Source organism: Hevea brasiliensis, chromosome 13, assembly GCF_030052815.1.
Source record: "Hevea brasiliensis isolate MT/VB/25A 57/8 chromosome 13, ASM3005281v1, whole genome shotgun sequence".
Lineage (NCBI taxonomy): Eukaryota > Viridiplantae > Streptophyta > Magnoliopsida > Malpighiales > Euphorbiaceae > Hevea > Hevea brasiliensis.
Window position 1 is genome coordinate 80027000 of NC_079505.1, and position 22090 is coordinate 80049089.

Consider the following 22090-nt stretch of genomic DNA (forward strand, 5'->3'; position numbering starts at 1 on the left):
CGTTTGGTTGGCTAGAGAACGCTGGAAAATTAGTTAAATCTGTGGTTCTAATTAGTTGAGGAAGTACGTGTTTTGGAAAAGAAACTTGCATAGGATTCTAAAAGGCTTATGAGATTGAGTTGTTATTGACGCAAGTATTTACAGCGCAGAAAATTTATTAATATCATTTTCCTGGATTCTTTTCCTGTGTTATTTAGGATTTATGTTCGTTTAATCAAATTCTCAGTTAGTGTAGGATTTTTAATTAACGATATCTGTTGACACTTCTATTCCCTTTTCCGGAGGATTTATGTGATTCTTGAACAATTTAGGATTTTTTATGGGCAGCAAGTTTCAATACTAATCATTCTCTCAAATTTGATTTCAAAGTCTTGCAGAAGTTGTAGAATTTTTTTTTCCCCAGGTTTTAGTCTATAGTGCTAATGCTGTTCTTTTTTCTCTTGCTTACCAGCTGCTTAGTGGTTATTAGTTAGTTTTTTTTTTTTCCTTAACAGTGTAGCGCTTCAATATTTGATCGAGTTCAACAATTCTTGCTCGTTTCTCCTACTAATCAATGTAAATTGCTAATTAGCTGATATTCTTTTTGAATATTTATTGGGTGATGTAGTACTGCAAATTCACTTAATGAATCGGAGCTTGCAAGGAAGATAGTTGATCGATGGGAAGAAGGTACTATACTACTATTGCATGTAGAATACCAAATCATTCTTGTGTTATTTAATGGAATGATTTTTTAGTTAATCAGAACTTGTAAAACAGCCTCAACAGAAGTGAGACAAGCTTACAAGCATTTTATTGGGGCAGTAGTGGACCTAATAGACAGAGAGGTGCCATCTGAAGAGTTCCGTGTGGTGGCACTCACTGCCTACCATCTATTTGGAGGACCAGGACCAGGAGAGGAAGATAATTATGATTCCAATATTCTCAAGAAGTATGGATTTGACATTCAGACGATTTATCATCCTTTTGATTTTGATGCATACTTGATTCAGTATTGGAGTGAAAATTTAGTTGCTGTGATATGAATTATATATGGCATTATTGAAAACTTAAAGAAGTTGAGTTAGAGTTGGCTTCTTCACTCTATGGAATGGGTTCAAATCTCCCTATAGGCTGTGCTTGGGAGAGGAAGGAAAATGGGGGGGGAGAGTGAAAATAGGAAATGTGATACACATGACAAGAAACAAACTTACAGCTCACAGATCCCGTTTTCCCTTCCTCTCATTTTCCTCCCTTTCCAAACAGAGCCATAGGGCCTTGTTGTAGGGAAAAAAAGAAGAAATTGAGATGGCATTGGGACATGAGTTCAAAGAAATTATTGAGTTGCAACAGCTTGAAATGTGTAACATTGCACATTGAGAAATTAGTTTTATGAGTGTTGATCCTATTTCTATGATATAACTTTTCATATTGACTAAACTATGTGTTTGTGGAACATAGCACATATATAGTTATGTTATGTCTCAGAATTTATGTTTGCTGATATGTTCTTTTGAATGCAGAGACTGCTTTGTGCTTTTATTGGATTTTATTTTTTTCAATAGGTAAATGGTAAGATGGTGACAAGTATTTATGAGTTGTGATTGCTGTAAGTAATGTTGAAATGCAGGTCAGAATTGCAAAAACTTACTGGTCATGCGGTTTCAGATGCTAACATCCAGAGAGTTGCCACCTTAGCACAGAGGCTTTCCAGTTTGCAACCTACCAGCCCTGAGTCTGCACTTGTCTTAGAGAGCCATGTGAATGGAAGCTGCAGTGATCTAGAATTTGGGGCTGACCTTGCTTTCCAAACTCCAGCCAGGTTTCTAGTGGATGTTACTTTGGAGGATGAGGAGGGAGAGGAAACCACTGGATCTTCTTCTTTGTTTCAGGATGGATGGCAAGATCATAATGACTGTGGCCAGAATCATTCTGCTGATGATGGTGGGAAATTCAATTTAAGTTGGTTAAGAGATGCATGTGACCAGATAGTTAGAGAAAGTACTTCGCAGCTTTCCCAAGATGATCTGGCAATGGCTATATGCCGTGTACTTGATTCAGATAAACCTGGCGAGGAGGTACCGGTTATAGTTAACATTCTCTGAATTTGTTGATGCCAACTTTGAGCATGCCTACTGTCAGAAACTATTTCTTACTTTTTATTCTTCTTTCTGTATTTAAGATAGCCAGTGACTTGTTGGATCTTGTTGGGGATAGTGCATTTGAAACTGTTCAAGACCTTATAACGGTAAGGATTTAATTAATATTATAGCTACTTGCAACTTTCTGATGTGCTATCTATCAAGTTTACTCAGCTAATGTAATCTTATTTTGCTGATCTGTAATTTGAGATGTAATTTTGAGGGATTATAACTTCACTGTTTCAGTACCTTACAAAAGGTTGTGTAATCTAGGTATTTTTCTATATCACTAAGATGTTAATACACAGATATATATATGTATACAATATTATCCTATTCTAAATGGATTAGTACTCTAATTCTACAAGGATTAGGAATCCTATCCTATAGGAGTCAATCTCATAATTGGAGTAAACTTCCTCATTAAGAAGACTTCTATAACACTCCCCCTCAAGTTGGAGCATAGATGTTAATCATGCCCAACTTGTTACAGATGTAGTCAATTGGAGCTTTTCCCGGACAAAATGACAATCAATTTTAATATACTTGGTCCGTTCATGGAACACAGGATTAGAAGCGATATGGATAACAGCTTGATTATCACACCATAACTGCACAGGCAAAGAGGTCTTAAGGCCAGCCTCATCTAATAATTGAAGTATCCATACTATTTCACACACTGATTGTGCCATAACTCTATATTCCGATTCAGCACTAGATCGCGAGACTAGGCTCTGTTTCTTACTTCTCCATGTCACTAAATTACCTCCAACAAAGACACAATATCCAGTAGTTGATCTTCTATCAGCCTTAGAACTTGCCCAATCTGTATCTGAAAAGCATTTAACGTTCAAATGCCCATGATTACTATATAATATGCCTCGCCGTGGAGCTTCATTCAAATAACACAAAATTTGTCCCAAAGCTTCCCAATGAGCAGAAGTTGGAGAAGACATAAACTGACTTACCACACTGACTGAGTATGCAATATCAGGACGAGTTATTATAAAATAGTTCAATGTACCTACCAACCTCCTGTATTTTTCTGAATTTTCAAATAGCTTACCATGCTTTGCTCCAAGTAGGAGATTCGGGGTCATTGGTGCATTGCAAGGCTTAGTACCTAATTTTTCAGTTTTTGCCAGTAGATCAAGAACATACTTCCGCTGAGACAAGAAGATACTTTTCTTACTTCTTATAACTTCAATACCTAAGAAATATTTGAGTGGGCCTAAATCTTTTGTTTGAAACTGGGTCTGAAGAAAGTGTTTAAGAGATGAAATGCCTAAAGAATCACTTCCAGTGATAACAATATCATCAACATACACAACCAGTAGAATTAGGTCAGTCGTAGACTGCCTATAAAACACTGAATGATCGCACTTACTCTTTTGCATACCAAAATCTTGTACTACTTCACTGAATCTCCCAAACCAAGCCCGAGGACTTTGTTTCAATCCATAAAGAGACTTTCAAAGTTTGCAAACTTTACCCAATTCCCCTGAGCAACAAACCTTAGTGGTTGCTCCATATATACCTCATCTTGGAGATCACCATGAAGGAAGACATTCTTTATATCTAATTGGTGCAAAGGCCGACAATGTGTAGTTGCTAGGGAGATGAACAATCGAACTGAAGTTAGTTTAGCTACCGGAGAAAAAGTATCAGAGTAATCTATTCCATATGTTTGAGCATATCCTTTGGCTACAAGACGTGCTTTTAATCTGGCTATAGAACCATCAGGATTCGTCTTTACCGAGAAAACCTATTTGTACCCAATAGCCTTTTTACCAGTGGACAAAGGCGCCAATTCCCATGTATCATTTGTATCTAAGGCCTCTATTTCCTCTTTCATAGCGACACACCAACCGGGGTGAGATAATGCCTCAATGACTGATTTAGGGATTTTTATAGAATCTAAAGAGGTAACAAAACATTGAGAAGGAGAAGACAAATAATTATAAGAAACAAAAGAAGAAATAAGGTAATTACATGTACGTTTACCTTTGCGAAGAGCAATGGGAAGATCTAAAGTAGGATCATGATCAGTGGTAGTAACTGGATCTTCTGACGACGAAGATGTGGGAGGATCTAAGTCTGGAGTCTGCAATCTCCTTGAATAAACATGAAGAATAGGGGGTCAGATTGAGACAGGGACAGAAGGAGCAGGAAGAGGAGATTGTGTTTGTTTAGTAGTGTAGACTAAAAGGTCATCATCCTCCCCCTGATTCTCATACATAGATGTTTGAGGAAATAATGGAGTAGACTAAAAAAATGTAACATCAGCATAAACAATGTAACGATTAAGAGTTGGAGAAAAACACCTGTATCCTTTTTGGAGCTGCGAATATCCAAGGAAAACACATTTAAGAGACTTTGGATCTAATTTAGAAACTTGTGGATGAACATCCCGCACAAAGCAAGTACAACCAAAGATCCAGGGTTCAACAGGAAACAATGATTTAGAGGGAAATAAAATAGTATAAGGAATGTCCCCATCAAGGACAGAAGATGGCATGCGATTGAGAAAAAAACATGCTGTAGAAATTGCATCGGCCCAAAAATGTTTAGGTACTCTCATTTGGAAAAGAAGTGCCCTAACTACCTCAAGAAGATGTCGATTTTTTCTTTCGGCAACACCATTTTGAGATGGTGTATCAACACAAGAAGACTGGTGAAGAATACCATTCTGAGTTATATAGTTCTGAAAGTGCTCAGAAAAATATTCTTTAGCATTATTACTTCTTAGCATATGTACAAAAGTATTAAACTGAGTTTTAATTTCAACACAAAAAGTATTAAAGATAGAAAATAACTCAGAACAATTCTTCATTAAATATAACCATGTAATACGAGAGTAATCATCCATAAAAGTAACAAAATATTTAAATCCAAGTTTAGAAGTAATGGAACATGGACCCCAAATATCAGAATGAACTAATTCAAAAGGGGATGAAACCCTTTTATTGACTTTAGGCACAGAAGGTAAACGATGATGCTTAGCAAACTGACATGACTCATATTTTAGTACTGACAAAGACTGGAATTGAGGATATAATTTCTTCAAGGTGGATAAAGAAGGATGGCCCAATCTACAATGAACTTCAAGAGGAGTTAAGGTACTGGAGCAAGCAATAGATCGCGGTTCACATTTATCAAGAATGTAGAGACCTCCTGACTCATGCCCTTTACCAATAATCTTTTTCGTCGTAAGATCTTGAAACAAACAATGATCAGAAAAAAAGGATATAGAACAATTTAAGTTTCGAGTGAGTTTACTAATAGATGGTAAATTAAAAGAGAAGTTAGGTAGACATAAAACAGATAACAAAGATATGGATGTGGTTGGATTCATAGTTCTAGAACTAATGACACACGAAGTAGATCCATCAGCTAATGCGACTGTGGAAGGAGTGGTAAAAGACTGAAAATAAGATAAAAGAGCAGAATTACCTGTCATATGATCTGTAGCACCAGAATCAATGACCCATTTGGATAAGGACACAAGGCATGTAGTGGATTTACCTGACTCAGCGATAGCAATGATTAAGGAGTTGGTAGGCTTTAGAGATACCTGACACTGGGAGAATTGTGCAAATTCTTTTGCAGACATTGAGATAGTTTTCTCAGAAGAGGAAGACACTGTAGAATTTTCTGTTACCATATTTGCCACCTGGGATCACTGATTTTTCCTCTGAAGATTTAAGCAGTTGCGTTTTGTGTGTCCAGGCTCATGACAATAATAACAAATGATTCCTTCTGAGTTCTAATTAGAACTAGCCTCTACATTGCGTTGATTGTTTCTGTGGTTAGTAATTCCTCCTCTATATCCTTGTTGTCCACTTATAATCTGCTAATAAGAGCATCGATAGTAGGTTGTGGAGAATAAGTACTTTCTGTATGAAGGACCGTGTAAACGTATCATGAAGGGAGGAAATGTCAGAACTAAAGAGAATCTGAGATTTAACAGTTTCATATTCTGAGGGTAAACCAGCAAGAAAACTCATAACAACCATTTGCTCACGTTGAGCTTGTTGCACCTTTACATCAGGACTGAATGGTAACAGAACATTAAGTTATTCATAAACACGTTTAAACTCCATAAAATATGTTGTAAGAGTTTTGTCTTGTTTCTCAGGTCGATAAAATGCTTTGCAAACATCATATATGTGAGAAATATTGCCTTTGCTAGAGTATAAAAATTTTAAGTACTCCATCAGTTCTTTAACATACTAACAGTGATTAATAAGGCTCATTACCTCACTATGAATTGAATTCTGAAGTTGTAAAAACAAACGGGCATCTTCTCTTAACCAAGTTTGCTTAGTATCATCATTCGGTGGATCTTTCGTGAGATGATCATTTTTATTAATGCTCCGTAAATAAATCCGAACAGTTTTGCTCCACTCCAAGTAGTTTAACCCATTAAGTTTGTTTTCAGTGATTTTAGTCATCACTTGGACTACATCAGTGATTATAGACATGGTCTCACCCTCAGCCATTGCACCTTAAAGTCCACAAATAGCCCAAGCTATCGAACACCAGTAGATCCAGTGACCCGAAAGAAGCGATTCTTCAAACACTGCCAAGAATGCAGCGCCAAATCCAAACACGGGCTGCAGGGATGGCATCAACTCATCGGGCTGATGCTGGGGAAGAATCGCCGGCCATTAGGAGTCGCCGAAAAACACCACACGCGTGGACACGCTCTGGCGCGTGGAACAGTGGCCGAAACACAAAAGTGGCGTGTGGCGGCCACTCGATTCACGTCCGGTCACCGGACTTTGAGGGACGGCCTATCGGTACCTGGGCCTCCTTCTGAGGCTGGCTGTGAGGTATTTTGATAGTCCTAGGAGGTCCTCCTAGTTTACAGTGAGCCGATGACCTCGAACAGGGAACGGGAGAAAATTTTCAACGGAAAAAAAACTTCGGAACTGGGGACTTGAGGCTTTGATATCATGTAATCTAATTGAATAAATTACTTTTGAGACACTGATGATTCTTAGAAATTGAACTTCCTTAACATTCTGAAACTAGATTAAAAACACACACACACACACACACACAGATTGAATAAATTACTTTTGAGACACTGATGATTCTTAGAAATTGAACTTCCTTAACATTCTGAAACTAGATTAAACTGAAGTGTCACTATTTTTCTTGAACTATTTTCTTTCTCTTTGTTTTTTTCACACACGCGTACACACACATGCACGCAAATACACACATGAATTGAATGTCTCAAAATTTAACAACATTTATATTTCAGGTGTTATTGTTGAGGTTTTCTTTTCCTTTTGCAGCATCGGAAGGAACTTGTTGACGCAATCCGTCATGGATGGTCAGTACTGAAATCAGATAAAATGGCATCAAGCACTCAATCACGTATGCCCAGTTATGGCACTCAGGTATTGCCAATATAGTCCTGTTCGCATGTTTGTGAGACTAAATTTCAGTCATTAGGATTTAGGAAGCCTAAATTTCACCAAGAAGTCACATCCCAGCATCTGTTGTAGGTTACCGTCCAAACAGAATCAGAAAGGCAGATTGATAAACTTCGGCGGAAGGAGGAAAAGCGAAATAGACGTGGAACAGAACATGGGGTTGATAATGACACATCAGCTGCAAGTTTTTCTTCTTTACTTCAAGCAAGTGAGAGGAAAAATCTGTTGGACGATCTGATTGGCGCTGGCCCAGGGCCCCATGCATTATCAGTAACTGCTCTTCCTCAAGGTACTGTCAGGAAACATTACAAGGGCTATGAGGAAGTTGTCATCCCTCCAACACCAACTGCACAAATGAAACCTGGAGAAAAGCTGGTAATTTATTGTGATATAAATTTATACCTATCATGATTTATCATTAATAGTTCTGTGTAATAGTTTATAAGTTTTATTGATTTTGTAAATTGACAACAATATTTATTGACATTGTGACTAAATTGACTCAGAAAATGGAAAAAAAAAAAAGAAATAGAATTGGTGGCAAAATAAGATAGTTGCTGGTTGCCTTTACTTTTATTTATTGTTTGTAGAAACAATCCATTGGTTTATCGTTAAAAAAAACATATAAATTGAAAAATTATTTTGTTCACAAGGAGGAAAAACAGTTGCATGCCAAGAATGATTCTTCTTGCCAATCAAATTGCGTTGTTTTTGTTGCTTTATTTTAGTTTTTGTTATTTTGTCCCTTTGATATCTTTCCATCCTGTTGATTTACATTATGATATTATAGCATCTAATGAGAATTAATAGTAATCCATCTTTTTGTTAATTCAAATATGAGATTGAACAGCTAAGTAATTGATTTATAGCGTGTGTGCTTGGGCTGGTTTTTAAAAGTGTATGCTTGTTATTTTCAAAGGTAGACTGTATGAAGATTTCAAACATCATTTTCCATAATCTAAGATGCTCAATAAGATTTTCACATTTTACAATGGATGGTGGAAATTTTAATGTGTCTCAATTGCTATAAATTAGACACTTGTTAGGAGAAGTATCATTGGCATATTCAAAGTTAACTGTGGAGTTGCATGATTTCATTAGATATGGACTTTGGTAAACGTTATAGTATAACTGGACATTATATCAGGGTATTATGGGTTTGTTTGATATTACTGTTGGAGTTGCTATTGAAAAAAACATCTTTGTTAGAGGGGTACTAAAAATTGATTTAGAGTTAAATTTAATACGTTTTAGTTAAAAAACTCCAAAACATCCTTTTTGAAATGATGCTTTTCAAAAGCAACATTTTGTTCTGCCAACCAAAATCCAATTGGAGCCTAAATATCAACAGTTACATATCTTATCAGCTGATATGAAATGGATTTTTAAAGGTTGATTCAACGTTTCTTGATACACCCTTGTGATTTGGAAATCACTGCAGAACACCACTGTTTAGGGTTTAATGCCTGCTATGGCTATTACAGTCTGTTTGAATAAAGGTGCAAATGGCCTGGCCTTTTTATTTTTTTAAACTCAATACAAAGTGTGCTTTCATTTAGGTTTATGTTACGATCGTCACATTCATCCCTATATATAAATTGAAAGTTTATAACCCAAACTGTTTGAAATTTTTTTTTTTATTAGACTATTATTACTTTTCTATATCAATTCTTTTTGTTGCTAGAATGGGCCTCCAAATCAGATGACAGAAGCTGCCTTTGGTTGTAGCTATGAAGACTGGGTCTTTACTATTCGTATACAATTGGATCTCTGTTTTCACTCTGTTTTTCTTTGCAGGCTGCCTTTCTGGGAATACTGCTGTTACCCAATTATTATGCTAGTTAATCTTCATTTTTTTCTTACTATATTTCTGTTCATTATGATGTGTCAGATTGAGATAAAGGAGTTAGATGATTTTGCTCAAGCTGCATTTCATGGATACAAATCATTGAACCGAATCCAGAGCCGGATATTTCAAACTGTTTATTACACTAATGAGAATATACTTGTAAGTTTATTATTCTGTGGTTGCAGCGTTTCACTGTATCTGTAAATGGTTTGAATTATGTATGGGTGGTCCATAAAATTATATGCTTTATTTGGCGAGTCACCGAGAGCTATGTGTTATTATATCAAAATTTCTTGGCTTCAAATGTGGACTGTAGTTGATGAATCCACCCTTTTTCTGTATCCATTATGTCTTCTACTTGGGTTTGCATTAACTACCTAGCAGTAGATTGGCATTTACATCTACGATAACAGCTTCAAATCTAGTCATTTGCATTTTCATTTTCTTCTATGAGCATAGCATAAAAAGTTAGAGCTTATGGGAATTTAAATTATATCAACTGACTAAGGGAAGAAAGAAGAAAAGAAAAGAAAAAATTAGCATGGAAGTGGGGACTCTGCAATTAAGAGAGAACAGCTGTGAAGACAAAAAATTCTGGGAGCCGTTACAGTTCGAAATGGTTTAGTAATAGTGAGAAAAGGAAGACATGTACAAAGATTTGCAACTGAAGTTGAAAATCCTAATGGGTTTGTTATAAATTTTGTATGGAGTTATTTTAATTATTTTTTGTGCTGGATTGTTTTTGCTCACAATGAAATTTGGCTAGATTTGATTAATTGTTGTCGAGTATGCGATGGTTTTACAGATCAACCATATGTACTTGAACTCGTAGGTAAAAGGAATGCTTTTAGCATGTCTTTAATTTTTTTTTTTATGTAATTGCAGGTTTGTGCGCCAACAGGAGCTGGCAAAACAAATATAGCTATGATTTCTATTCTGCATGAGGTATGCAATAAATGGGACTGTGTTTTGGTTCCTCTTTTGTGATGTCACTTCGCCCTTTATACAAGATGCTTTGGGTTGGAATAGAAGAACTAAACTACTAATCGTAAACCTTTATGTATTTTTTATGTGAGGCTTTAGGCTCACTGCTTAATAGTAATGGTTTATATGTAGTTGTAAAAGGCGCAAAGCACTCACAATTTTGCACAAAGGGGTCCTAAAACCTAGTCGTAAGGTGAGTGCCTTTGAGAGGTAAGAAGAAAAGAAATAAAATTTAAATGAATTTCATTAGAAACTCAAAATTACCATACATACGTAAGACTCCTTATCAATAGTCAATACTGCCTTCTTTTTGAATTTAACCAATGTGTATTTCATTTAAGATCTCTTCTAGAATTCGTAAATTCCATGGTCCAAACCAAGGACTATAAAAGAAAAAGATGAAGAATCCTTAGATTTCCTTCTTTTTCTTTTCTTTTCTCTCTTTCATTATTTGCAATTGAAAAAGTTGCAACACCTATCTAGTCCTTGTCGTCGTCCTTCTTTCTTGCTTTTAATTTAATTGGGTGTTATTACCCAACCATATATCTATAGTTTAGATCAAATAACATAAAATGTAAAAAGGATGGTTGCAGTCAAAATATATTAAAGGAACCTGGAAAACCTAAAATATTTGTTGTGCATTGGAAAATAGATTTGTGATTGGGCAATAAAGCACACACCTTGGTTAGGTCGCTCATTTGACATCATAGAGATGCTAGAACTAAAGCTTGGTGGATACAGAATGCCTATAGCAACTATGGTTTATGTTACAATCTCTATGGCACCCCTTTTACTTTCAATGCCTAATATTGTCATATGTGTTTGAAAACTCTATCAGTCTATCCATGTGTTATTTTTTATGAATTTTGAATTTTCTGACTGCAAGTTTTTGGTTGTTTAGTATAGTTTCTCTTATGGTGAATATTAAAAGTAATGGTATGTCCTATTGATGTCACCCACGGTATTGTTGATATCAATTTTCTTTCTGTTATATTAGATACATTGTTTTCAATCTTGCTTAAATAATATTAATCCATAGAAACTAGAAACTAGAGTTTGTAATGTTGCGTGTTATTACTATTTTAGGAATTTGTATTGTTAATGGATTGATTTCCTTCCAGATTGGACAGCACTTCAAGGATGGTTACTTGCACAAAGATGAATTTAAGATAGTTTATGTTGCTCCTATGAAGGTAAATCTACCCATCCATTATGGTGCTTTCACCTCCTTTATTTCCCTTTCTATGGTTTTTTGGTTTGATAATTGCATGTCTCTTGTTATGTTCTTTCCAGGCATTAGCTGCAGAGGTCACATCAACATTTAGCCATCGTTTATCTCCGCTGAATATGGTTGTGAGAGAACTTACTGGTGACATGCAGCTCTCTAAGAATGAACTTGAAGAAACTCAGGTTGCCTTTTCCCCCATTGTTATGCCTGCATATCATGAAATGGCAGCATGTGTGCTCTAACTAATGGTTTTCCTTTTTCTATTTCTCTGAATAAGATGATAGTGACAACACCTGAGAAATGGGATGTCATTACTCGTAAAAGCAGTGACATGTCACTTTCAATGCTGGTGAAGCTCTTAATTATTGATGAAGTGCATCTTTTGAACGATGATAGAGGCCCTGTGATAGAAGCACTTGTTGCTAGGACACTGCGCCAGGTAAATTCTTCTTTCTTCTTGACTCAGCATTATGGTGTAATTATCAAACATAATCATTCCAATGATTCAGGATATATTTATTTGTGTGTTGTATGATTTTGATCAATGAAGGTTTTTCTTTGATAAGATGAGATTTTGGCCATTTTTAACAATTCAACAGATGATGTGAATGGCTCAATGCATGTGCAATGACTTGCATTAGACTCAGGCCAGACGTTTTGCTAGTGGCACGCTGGCATGGTCTCTTGCAATTAAATTTTACCTAATTATGCAACTGGTTGCATAAGTAGTTCTTCACTTTTTGCACTTTCTTTTTTCTTGTATGACAGGTGGAGTCAACACAGACAATGATACGCATTGTAGGACTTTCAGCCACTTTACCCAATTATTTGGAGGTTTTTCTTTGAAACAAATGGCATTTGCTCTTTTATTTTTTTGAAGTTAAATATTCAAGTTTTGATACCTTTACTCTTGAATTTTTCCAGGTTGCTCAATTTCTTAGAGTGAATCCAGAGACAGGCCTCTTCTTCTTTGATTCTAGTTATCGTCCTGTGCCTCTTGCACAACAGTATATTGGAATTAGTGAGCAGAACTTTGCAGCTCGCAATGAGTTATTGAATGAAATTTGTTATAGGAAGGTATATGTTTCTGTTTCGACTTTTTCTTATGTGATATAAGTCTTAGATTGGCAATTTTGGGGAGTGATGATGCTTTTTGTTCTAGGTTGTTGAGTCATTGAGGCAAGGTCATCAGGCAATGGTTTTTGTTCATTCGCGAAAGGATACAGCAAAAACAGCTGAGAAACTAGTATTCTCCTTGGCACACTTCATAACTTTTGATCTTTATTTGTACTACTTACTGCTTGTAAAATGTAAATGCTTTTGATGTGTTCTGACCACTGAAAAAGAAAAAACTGGTTGACACGGAGAGAAATTAAATAACAAAGGGGAACAAAATGCACGACATAATAATACATTAACAAAGGAAAATTTTGCACAAAAATTAATCGTTGAGTTTTTGTAGAACTGACATAGTCACCAAACTAGAGAAGGGAGAGGGTCAGAGGTTCAGTTGAATAAGACTGAGGTTGAACTTAAATAAATATGTATTCATTAAATATTTTGCAAAATATGTTAAAATTAATAAAAGTATTTAAAATTTATCATTTGTATATAAGTAATTAAAAAAATATGGAACTACTACATTGTGAGTTGGCATGTGGCTTGGTACTTCCCACATCTTCCTTGTGATGCTGTAACCAAGAATTGCCACTCTTCTTAGGAGTCTGGTTTACTGCATCACAACTCACTAGTCATCTTTATTGCTTTTCTTTTAGGAGTCACCATACTGCTCTATCCATAGGGGTAGAAGCTGTTGGATTCACAAACAAATTCCCATATCCATACTCATTCCAATTGTGAATCTTTGGCTCTTGATATAACTTCCTATGGCAAGCAAGGAGGATTTTAAGACCACAGAATAAAGGGAACCATAATAACACACCAGATTTTATGCTGTTTAATCATTTGACTTATTACTATGAGCAGAGACAATACAGAAGTACTTATAGGTAACTGGAGATTGAAGAGTATGGTTGCCTCATGAACTGAAGTCCTACTAGTGCACTTGATTTTTCTAGAACTTTTATCATTTCAACTCTTCATATTTTCTAGGGTTGTGAGAGACGTATGGAATAAATGTACTCTCCTTTTAACAGTTTTATGCTCTTCTAAATTGTATTGTCAGTGTATGTTACCAGGATTACTGTCTGGAATCTTTATTTTGGTATTAAAAATATGAGGCTTGATACACTTGTGCACATGCACAATGCTACACTTGCACAAGCATATGGAGATTGTTTTGTGGGGATGGTTTTCTAGGTTGACCTTTTAGTCAGTTCTTTGCTTTCATTGTTCTTGGCATTTGCACTTTGAATAGGTTGAGATTGCTCGAAAGTATGATGATTTGGAGCTCTTTAAAAATGATGCACATCCTCAATTTTCCTTGATTAAGGTAACACGGCTCTCCTCCTTTTTTTGGGCTGGGGGCTTTACCAGAGACATTGATGGAATGAATGTTAATTGATATCAATAATTTCCCAAATTTATGCATTTCAGAAAGAGGTTGTTAAGTCTAGAAACAAGGATGTTGTTGAACTTTTTGAATTTGCTGTTGGCATTCATCACGCTGGGATGTTACGTGCTGATAGGGTTTTGACTGAGCAACTTTTCTCTGATGGACTCTTGAAGGTAGCACTCTTCCAGCTTAATGCTTCGGAAGTTGGCTCATACATTTTTCTAATATTGGGTCGTTTTCTGTTCCAGGTACTTGTTTGCACAGCAACTTTGGCATGGGGTGTAAATCTGCCTGCTCACACTGTTGTGATTAAGGTTGGTGCATAGTAGTATTAGATCTCAAATATTTTATTGGTTTAATTATTGCAGTAATTGTTTTAATGTTGTATAGACAAAGCAGAAATGAAGCTTAGTGGATTTAGTTATTAACATGTTTTACCCTATCCTAGAACTAGTTTGCTTGACATTTGCAATTCACAAATTTACCGTTAGTTCTTTTCTTCAGACTGCTTCTCCTGTGACTAAAGTAAAAAAAAGCACTCCAATGGAAGATCAAACTTTTGACTTTCTGTTGCTCCAACACCTAAAATGCAATGTGGCACAATGGAGTTTATAGCTAAGATCCTAACTGATGCAATAATAACTTTATCTAAATATCAGAGTTGAATAAAAGTAATATTAATTCTGTTGTGTCCTCAAAGTCATTTCTTGTGTGCTGATTGGTTTGAGAAACAGTATTTAAAATTGTCTTCATAAGCAGATAAGTATCTGATTGTTTCAATTTGCTGTTCTCCTTAAATTCATTCCATCTGTTGTAAACCTCCAGGGGACCCAATTGTATGATCCTAAGGCTGGTGGGTGGCGAGACCTAGGCATGCTTGATGTTATGCAGGTTGAACTCGAAATTCCTTTTAGTACATCTAAAATATCTACTTAGATTTATAGCATGGCTATTCTCACTGTTCTCACTATGTTACTATTTTAGATCTTTGGAAGGGCTGGGAGACCTCAATTTGACAAGAGTGGTGAAGGCATTATAATCACGTCTCATGACAAACTGGCCTACTATCTAAGATTGCTGACAAGTCAACTTCCCATAGAAAGTCAGGTAGTTACTATTTTTTGACTTTGGGAAATCCCAAAAGAGTGTTAGGTGTATATTTTCATCTACAGTGTTTGATTTATAAAGTAATTTTGAATGTCTTAATGTTGAATTACTAAGGGACTGGACTCTTCCCTTGTCAAGTGTGAAGACCATATATGTTTTTGAAGTTTGGATGCCTTCTCTTATTGCTAGGAATGGACAAATTATTTAGATGGCTTAATACAAATTGTGGACTATGATCTACTTGGATGCTTGAAGAGTTAGCAAACTATTTAGATGGCGTATGGGCTATGATCTACTTTGATTCTTGAAGCCTTCTCTTTGTTTTCTGCTATAAAATTGCATGTTCTGTGTAGTGAATTTATTTTCTGAATTTTTTTTATGATAGTGTGATGGCTGACATTAGATTTTTTTCATACTAAAGGTTTTGATCTCTTGATTTCTGGAAAAAATTTAGTTAATGTACTGGTGGAATTGCTTATCAATGTATTTAGGCTTTTTACTGCTCCAATATCGCTCAAATGAGTTGCAACTTATTCCTAGTGTAAAATTACTTGTAATCACAACGTAAGGTTTTTACTTATATGTTGTATATTTTTAAATCCAAGGGGCTCTCTGTTTCCTTTCAAAACAAATTAAAAATTCCAGTGGAAATACCAGAAGGGAACATCCCTTGTGCACAATAATTTTATAGCAAAGAGGTAAACTCGTAATAAGGTGATATGCAGGCTGGAATGTGAAATCTGAGTGTGGTACCTGGTTGGGCCAAATGAAACTAGGATGTAGAGCAGGGGAGAAACACAAATGATTTTTACTGTTGGTGTATTGTCTTATATTTTCTATGTTGTATTTTCTGTTATTATAAATTTGATATCTGATATGTGGGCCATGTGCGAACTTGATATTAAATTAATTTTTTTGAGGGAGAGGTCCCACCACAGTAGCTTGCTACTACGGTCTTTGCTGTCGTCTAATTGTTATTAAACTGCTTGGGCCCGGTGCATCCCACTATCAATGCAGCCCTGAATCTTTTGAAGATGTAGCCCTATACCGGGTGGAATGTAGAAAATGGGTCCACACAATTAATCCAACTAGTTTGGTATTAAGGTTTAGTTGAGTTGAGTTGCTGCTGTTATAAGTGTATTGGAATTTGATTGTTCGTTGAGTTTGTGCATTGTGCTTCTTCGCAACTTCATATGACTTACATCATGTTGTTAATAGAGGTTTCGTTTTCCCCATTTTTAATATATAATTTTTCCTTTGTGTTTGCAGTTTATTAGCTCCTTAAAAGATAATTTAAATGCAGAAGTGGCATTGGGTACTGTCACTAATGTCAAGGAAGCCTGTGCATGGCTCGGGTATACCTACCTTTTCATCAGGATGAGGCAGAATCCTTTGGCATATGGTATTGGATGGGATGAGGTATCCTATTTTTTGCTGATTAGTAGTACTTTAAGTTATTGTTATAACCTATGTAGTGATTTTTGTATTGTTCAACATTTTTCAATTGATTTGTCTCTCATATCCAACGCTCTACGCAGCATGAAGCTTGAAAACAAACACACTTAATACACAAAGAGTGAAAATAAGGAGAAAATACTTCTGCAGTATTTTTATTGATGAAAACTGAACTGAAATACATAGAGATTAGGGGTATTTATAGAGTTTTTAGACTCCCAAACCTAATAGGAAAATAGCTTTACTAAATAGGAAGTTTAGATAAACTAAAATACATTAGGAAAGTATAGATAAAGTAGGAAATTAAGCTAATCCTAGGTAGAATAGGAAAACTAAAATAAATCCTATTTAGAGTAGGGAAACTCCCTAAATTAATTCTAATTAGTTTCTGCAGCTGTATGTAATTGAAACTGGAAGTCCCGGTCAAACTAGGATTGCTGGAAGTGAAATTATCCCAAAAAAAAAAAAAATGTATCTGCACGCTGCTGGACAGAACATCACACTCCCTGGGCGTGTGGCAAGGCCTGGTACACTAGGTGGGCATGTGGTTTGATGGTTTGAAGAAACATGCCCGCACCACTAAGTCCTTAAATTTTATAAATTCAACACATTATTTATAATCTAAATGACATGTTTAGACCAAAACTCTTATTTTGGACCTCTTTTTGAAAGTTTTAGTAATAAGGATTTAAATTGCTAATTTTATAAAATATTGAATTTTGATAAAAAAAAAAAAGTTGGGGGGGGGGGGGGGAGGGGGTGGGGAACTAGATTGTATGGGGGGCTATAATGGGTAAAGTCTGGACGGCTGGGTGCAGGGAGAAGTTTATGACTGTTCTGCTGAAAGGAGTGGCTGGCTTCCCCAGAATTTAAAGTATTCCTGATATTTTGGGTTTATCGGTATTGTTTCGCTGCTATGAGGCATCCTTCCTTTCCATCAGCAATGCTATCAGGGCAACATGAAATAAATAAGAACAGTTTTGACTCCATATGTGCTATGAGCAATTCCATCCTGGAAATGCAAGTGACTTTTGCAGATCTCTTTCTTTGTAGAACTTTGAGCCTTTCCATCTGCATAGCTTGAAATATATCCTAGGTTTTTTGCCTGTTTGTCACTTGTATAATGTGATGTTGGATGGTCTTGATTCTTAAAAGCTGCTGTGGATGTATACCTTGTTTCTCTTGGATGCTTACACAAAATCTTGTATTTGTCAGGTTATTGCAGATCCTTCTTTGAGTTTAAAGCAGAGAGCTCTCATAACAGATGCTGCACGTGCACTTGACAAAGCTAAAATGATGCGTTTTGATGAGAAAAGTGGCAACTTCTACTGTACAGAGCTTGGCCGCATAGCAAGCCACTTCTATATCCAATATTCTAGTGTTGAAACTTACAATGAGATGTTGAGACGTCATATGAATGATAGTGAGGTTATTATTACAAACTTGGAATTTGCTTTGTGTTTACATCAGTTTAATTGGTGTTTTAGTTTTTAGGTTACTTTTTAGATATATTTGAGTTTTTCTAAAGAAAAAAAAAAGCATGCTATTAGGAAATAGTATGTCTAGAGAATGAGGATTGCCACAAGTGCTTTAGTGAAATATATATATATTTGTCTGTATGCTCTAGGTTCACCACATCGTGATATTTTCTCTCTGATTACTTATCACAGGGTTTCCCCCCGCAGTTTCAATTCCTCCTTCCAGCTCCTCTTATTCAATTATATTGATATTGCATTGCTGCTACTGTAGGTTATCGACATGGTTGCCCATTCTTCTGAGTTTGAGAATATTGTTGTTAGAGAGGAAGAGCAGAATGAGCTTGAGATGTTGTTGCGCATGTCATGCCCTCTTGAAGTTAGGGGTGGTCCTTCCAATAAACACGGAAAAATTTCAATTCTCATTCAGGTTTTAAACTTTTGCTAAAAATTCTATCTTCGAGAGGAAAGAAACATAGCATTTGATGTATGATCGGTTGCTTATGTAAATTTTCAGTTGTACATATCTCGCGGCTCGATTGATACATTTTCGTTGGTCTCTGATGCTGCATACATAAGTGCGAGCTTGGCTCGAATCATGCGTGCATTATTTGAAATTTGTTTGCGCAGAGGCTGGAGTGAGATGTCCTTATTCATGTTAGAATATTGCAAGGCTGTAGATCGCCAAATTTGGCCTCACCAACATCCACTTAGACAATTTGACAAGGATCTTTCAGCAGAAGTTTGTCTACTATACTTTTATTTGCTCTGTACCAGTTGTGAACATTCTTTGATTCTCTGCTTGAACTGACCCAGATAATGCGGAAGCTTGAAGAACGGGGTGCTGATTTAGATCGTCTACAGGAGATGGAGGAAAGAGATATTGGAGCACTTATTCGTTATCCCCATGGAGGGAAGGTATAGCCATTTGTAAATAATCAAGTTTGTTGTTTTATGTTGATTATTCACTTCTCCTTTCTCTAATCTTTGTTTATGTTGGGGGTAATGAAAGTTGATTAAGCAATATTTAGGGTACTTCCCGTGGATCCAGTTATCGGCAACCGTAAGTCCAATAACCAGGACTGTTTTGAAGGTAATTCATACTGAATGACTTCTTTTATTAGAAACTTGGATTTGTAGATTTCTGTATAGCTATTTAAAATTGAAATTTGGAAGTGATGTCTTATGATGGTTATTCACTTTGTAGGTGAATTTGCTCATAACTCCAGACTTCATTTGGAAAGATCGTTTTCATGGTGCTGCACAACGTTGGTGGATTCTTGTTGAGGTGCTGACTTAAAATCACATTCTTGCATGTTAGTTTTCAGGGATAGCAGCAATGGTACTCTTTCTAGCTAGATAAATTGAACCCAAAAATTGCTTCACTGAAAGCTGGCAGGAGCTTTGAGGTTAAATTCTTGTTGACTCCGACATGCATAAAAATGGGTCTCTTTAAGTGCGCTCAGATGCATTTCAATGCTCACCTGAAACATAAAATCCATGTGTCTCTGTCTATATATCCATAATTTATGCCATGTCAAATCTTTTATATAGTGTTAATTCTTTTTTTTTTCATTTATTATTATTTTTTTTTTGTAAAAAGATTGTTATCTAGGGAATGTATTGGTGATTTTATTCCATAAATGCATATTTTTGGTCATAGTGAATCTGGTGGTTTTTCATTCACTTAAGACCTTAACTTTATGGTGAAATGTGATCTCATTGATTCCTGCAGTAATAGTAGTTTTGAAATTTTAACCTTCTACTGAAGCTTTGTTGTATGATTATAGTAAAATTTCATGTGGCCACTGGTTGTGGCTTGCATTGAACTAGATCAAGCACATTGATTACTTGTTCCTAGTTGAATAATTGTTAATAATTATATGCTCATTTTACTCCATTAATTACTGGGGGCTTGACAAAATTTAAACAGGATTCTGAGAATGATCATATCTACCATTCAGAGCTTTTCACTTTGACAAAGCGCATGGCACGGGCAGATCCTCAGAAGCTCACATTTACTGTGCCAATTTTTGAACCACATCCACCACAATACTACATTCGTGCTGTTTCTGATTCTTGGTTGCATGCGGAAGCTTTCTACACTATTTCATTCCATAATCTAGCACTGCCAGAGGTACTTATGTTTTGTTTCATCATATTTTTTTTGAAGATGGTTTTGCAATGCAATGCTGTTTTTTTTCCTTCTCCCTTCCACACTTCCTCTCTCACTTTCCCTTTTCTTAGCACTTCCGAGTTTCAAATATCAGTCTCATAAAAATATATGCTCTGTTCAGGCTCGTACTATGCATACTGAACTTCTAGATCTAAAACCTCTCCCTGTGACGTCACTTGGAAACACTACATATGAAGCTTTATACAATTTTTCACATTTTAATCCTATACAAACCCAGGTGTGGTTCAATATAGTTTTTGTTGGCTTCTGTTTCATGGTTAATAGCTGTATCAAACTAATCTGCATTTATTATATGATGATTTTGTTTGGAAATTGCAGATTTTTCATGTCCTTTATCACACAGACACCAATGTTTTGTTAGGAGCTCCCACTGGTAGTGGGAAAACTATATCTGCTGAACTTGCTATGCTTCGTCTCTTCAATACTCAGCCTGATATGAAGGTTTTTTCGACCTCCTGCATGCAATGCAAAAGACTTTGAGCTTTTGTTTTGGGTTGTTCCCTGTTGGTGCCCTTAATAAGTTATTATTTACCAAAAAAAAAAAAAGAAAAATAGAGATTGATCTTAATAAAAATAGTTTTTAAAGAAACAAATGCCAATCATGAAAGGACAAGGGTTATTTTTTCTCTAGTCCATGGTATGTTGTGTTACTCGCTGGCATGAAAATCAATGTTGTCAGAGCTATAGCTCTAATATCGTAGAGAAACATAAAAAAGGAGTGAACTATTAATAGAGTATATATGAAAAGTATATGTTGTAGTTGAGTTTAATAGTGATAATTTTTTCTTAAACTTTTGGTTTGTTTCTATTGACTTGTGCTGGTGTAATCTAGTTTTTTAGGTCTAGCAAAATGTTGGCGTGTTTCGTGTCCTCAAGTCTGCTTAATCATTTATATGAACACAGGTTATTTACATAGCACCTTTGAAGGCTATTGTACGAGAGAGAATGAATGATTGGAGAAAACGTCTCGTCTCTCAGCTTGGAAAAGAGATGGTGACTAAATTCATTCATTTGATGTTTTTTTGTCATTGTTATTGCATATATATAATGTGGTTATGTCTACACAAACATATGCTCCTGGAATTAAGAGGATGTTTTATCAGGTTGAAATGACTGGAGATTATACTCCAGATTTGATGGCCCTCTTGTCAGCAGATATCATCATATCTACCCCTGAGAAGTGGGATGGTATTAGTCGTAATTGGCATACTCGAAGCTATGTGACGAAGGTGATTTATTTGATGTTTAGTCTTCATTTCCATAAAAGGAGAGACCTTTTTTAAAAAAATTATTGTTTTCCATGTACCAGCATTTTAATTTCTAGTTCTATGTGTGTGACTTTTGATCAATAGGTTGGGCTTATGATTTTGGATGAGATTCACTTATTGGGTGCTGATCGTGGACCTATCCTTGAGGTATTGGTTATTAAATGCTAAATAGCTGTAATATGTTTCCAAGTTTTCTTTAGTAGGATGGAGAATTCATTTGTCAGTTCTAGTATAAATCTCCCATGCCTGTCCTCTCCTCTCTGGTTTAAGTTGATATGGATAATTGCTAATTTCATGTGTTTGGAGGTGGGTGTAGATTTCCATTCATGTTAACGTGGCAAGCATCTCTCACTCCCCCTCCCCCTTCCCCCTCCCCCCCCTCTTTGGTTTCGAGTGATGAGAAAATTTTCCTTGCAAAGGGAAAAATGTTCTCTTGGATATTGGA

The 22090-nt window shown here is 35.9% G+C and overlaps 1 protein-coding gene across 4 annotated transcripts in view; it reads left to right on the forward strand.

Annotated features, from left to right (window-relative positions):
- LOC110636254 (DExH-box ATP-dependent RNA helicase DExH14) overlaps positions 1-22090 on the forward strand; it is a 43499-nt gene that overhangs the window by 293 nt on the left and 21116 nt on the right. For 2 of the 4 annotated variants that reach the window (XM_058132403.1, XM_058132400.1), the window contains exons 2-33: positions 608-669; positions 760-931; positions 1610-2057; positions 2162-2227; positions 7427-7531; positions 7640-7942; positions 9459-9575; positions 10302-10361; positions 11522-11593; positions 11694-11810; positions 11906-12067; positions 12397-12462; positions 12553-12705; positions 12791-12874; positions 14006-14080; positions 14185-14316; positions 14392-14457; positions 14969-15034; positions 15128-15250; positions 16520-16669; positions 17921-18133; positions 18455-18610; positions 18698-18922; positions 18997-19098; positions 19193-19273; positions 19388-19468; positions 20114-20317; positions 20478-20594; positions 20696-20818; positions 21281-21370; positions 21481-21606; positions 21730-21792. In XM_058132403.1, the coding sequence (XP_057988386.1) occupies positions 608-669; positions 760-931; positions 1610-2057; positions 2162-2227; positions 7427-7531; positions 7640-7942; positions 9459-9575; positions 10302-10361; positions 11522-11593; positions 11694-11810; positions 11906-12067; positions 12397-12462; positions 12553-12705; positions 12791-12874; positions 14006-14080; positions 14185-14316; positions 14392-14457; positions 14969-15034; positions 15128-15250; positions 16520-16669; positions 17921-18133; positions 18455-18610; positions 18698-18922; positions 18997-19098; positions 19193-19273; positions 19388-19468; positions 20114-20317; positions 20478-20594; positions 20696-20818; positions 21281-21370; positions 21481-21606; positions 21730-21792 (4180 nt within the window). Of the gene's footprint in view, positions 1-607; positions 670-759; positions 932-1609; positions 2058-2161; positions 2228-7426; positions 7532-7639; positions 7943-9458; positions 9576-10301; positions 10362-11521; positions 11594-11693; positions 11811-11905; positions 12068-12396; positions 12463-12552; positions 12706-12790; positions 12875-14005; positions 14081-14184; positions 14317-14391; positions 14458-14968; positions 15035-15127; positions 15251-16519; positions 16670-17920; positions 18134-18454; positions 18611-18697; positions 18923-18996; positions 19099-19192; positions 19274-19387; positions 19469-20113; positions 20318-20477; positions 20595-20695; positions 20819-21280; positions 21371-21480; positions 21607-21729; positions 21793-22090 lie in introns of those variants that run through there. The other 2 variants (XM_058132402.1, XM_058132401.1) reach the window with 2 other exon arrangements.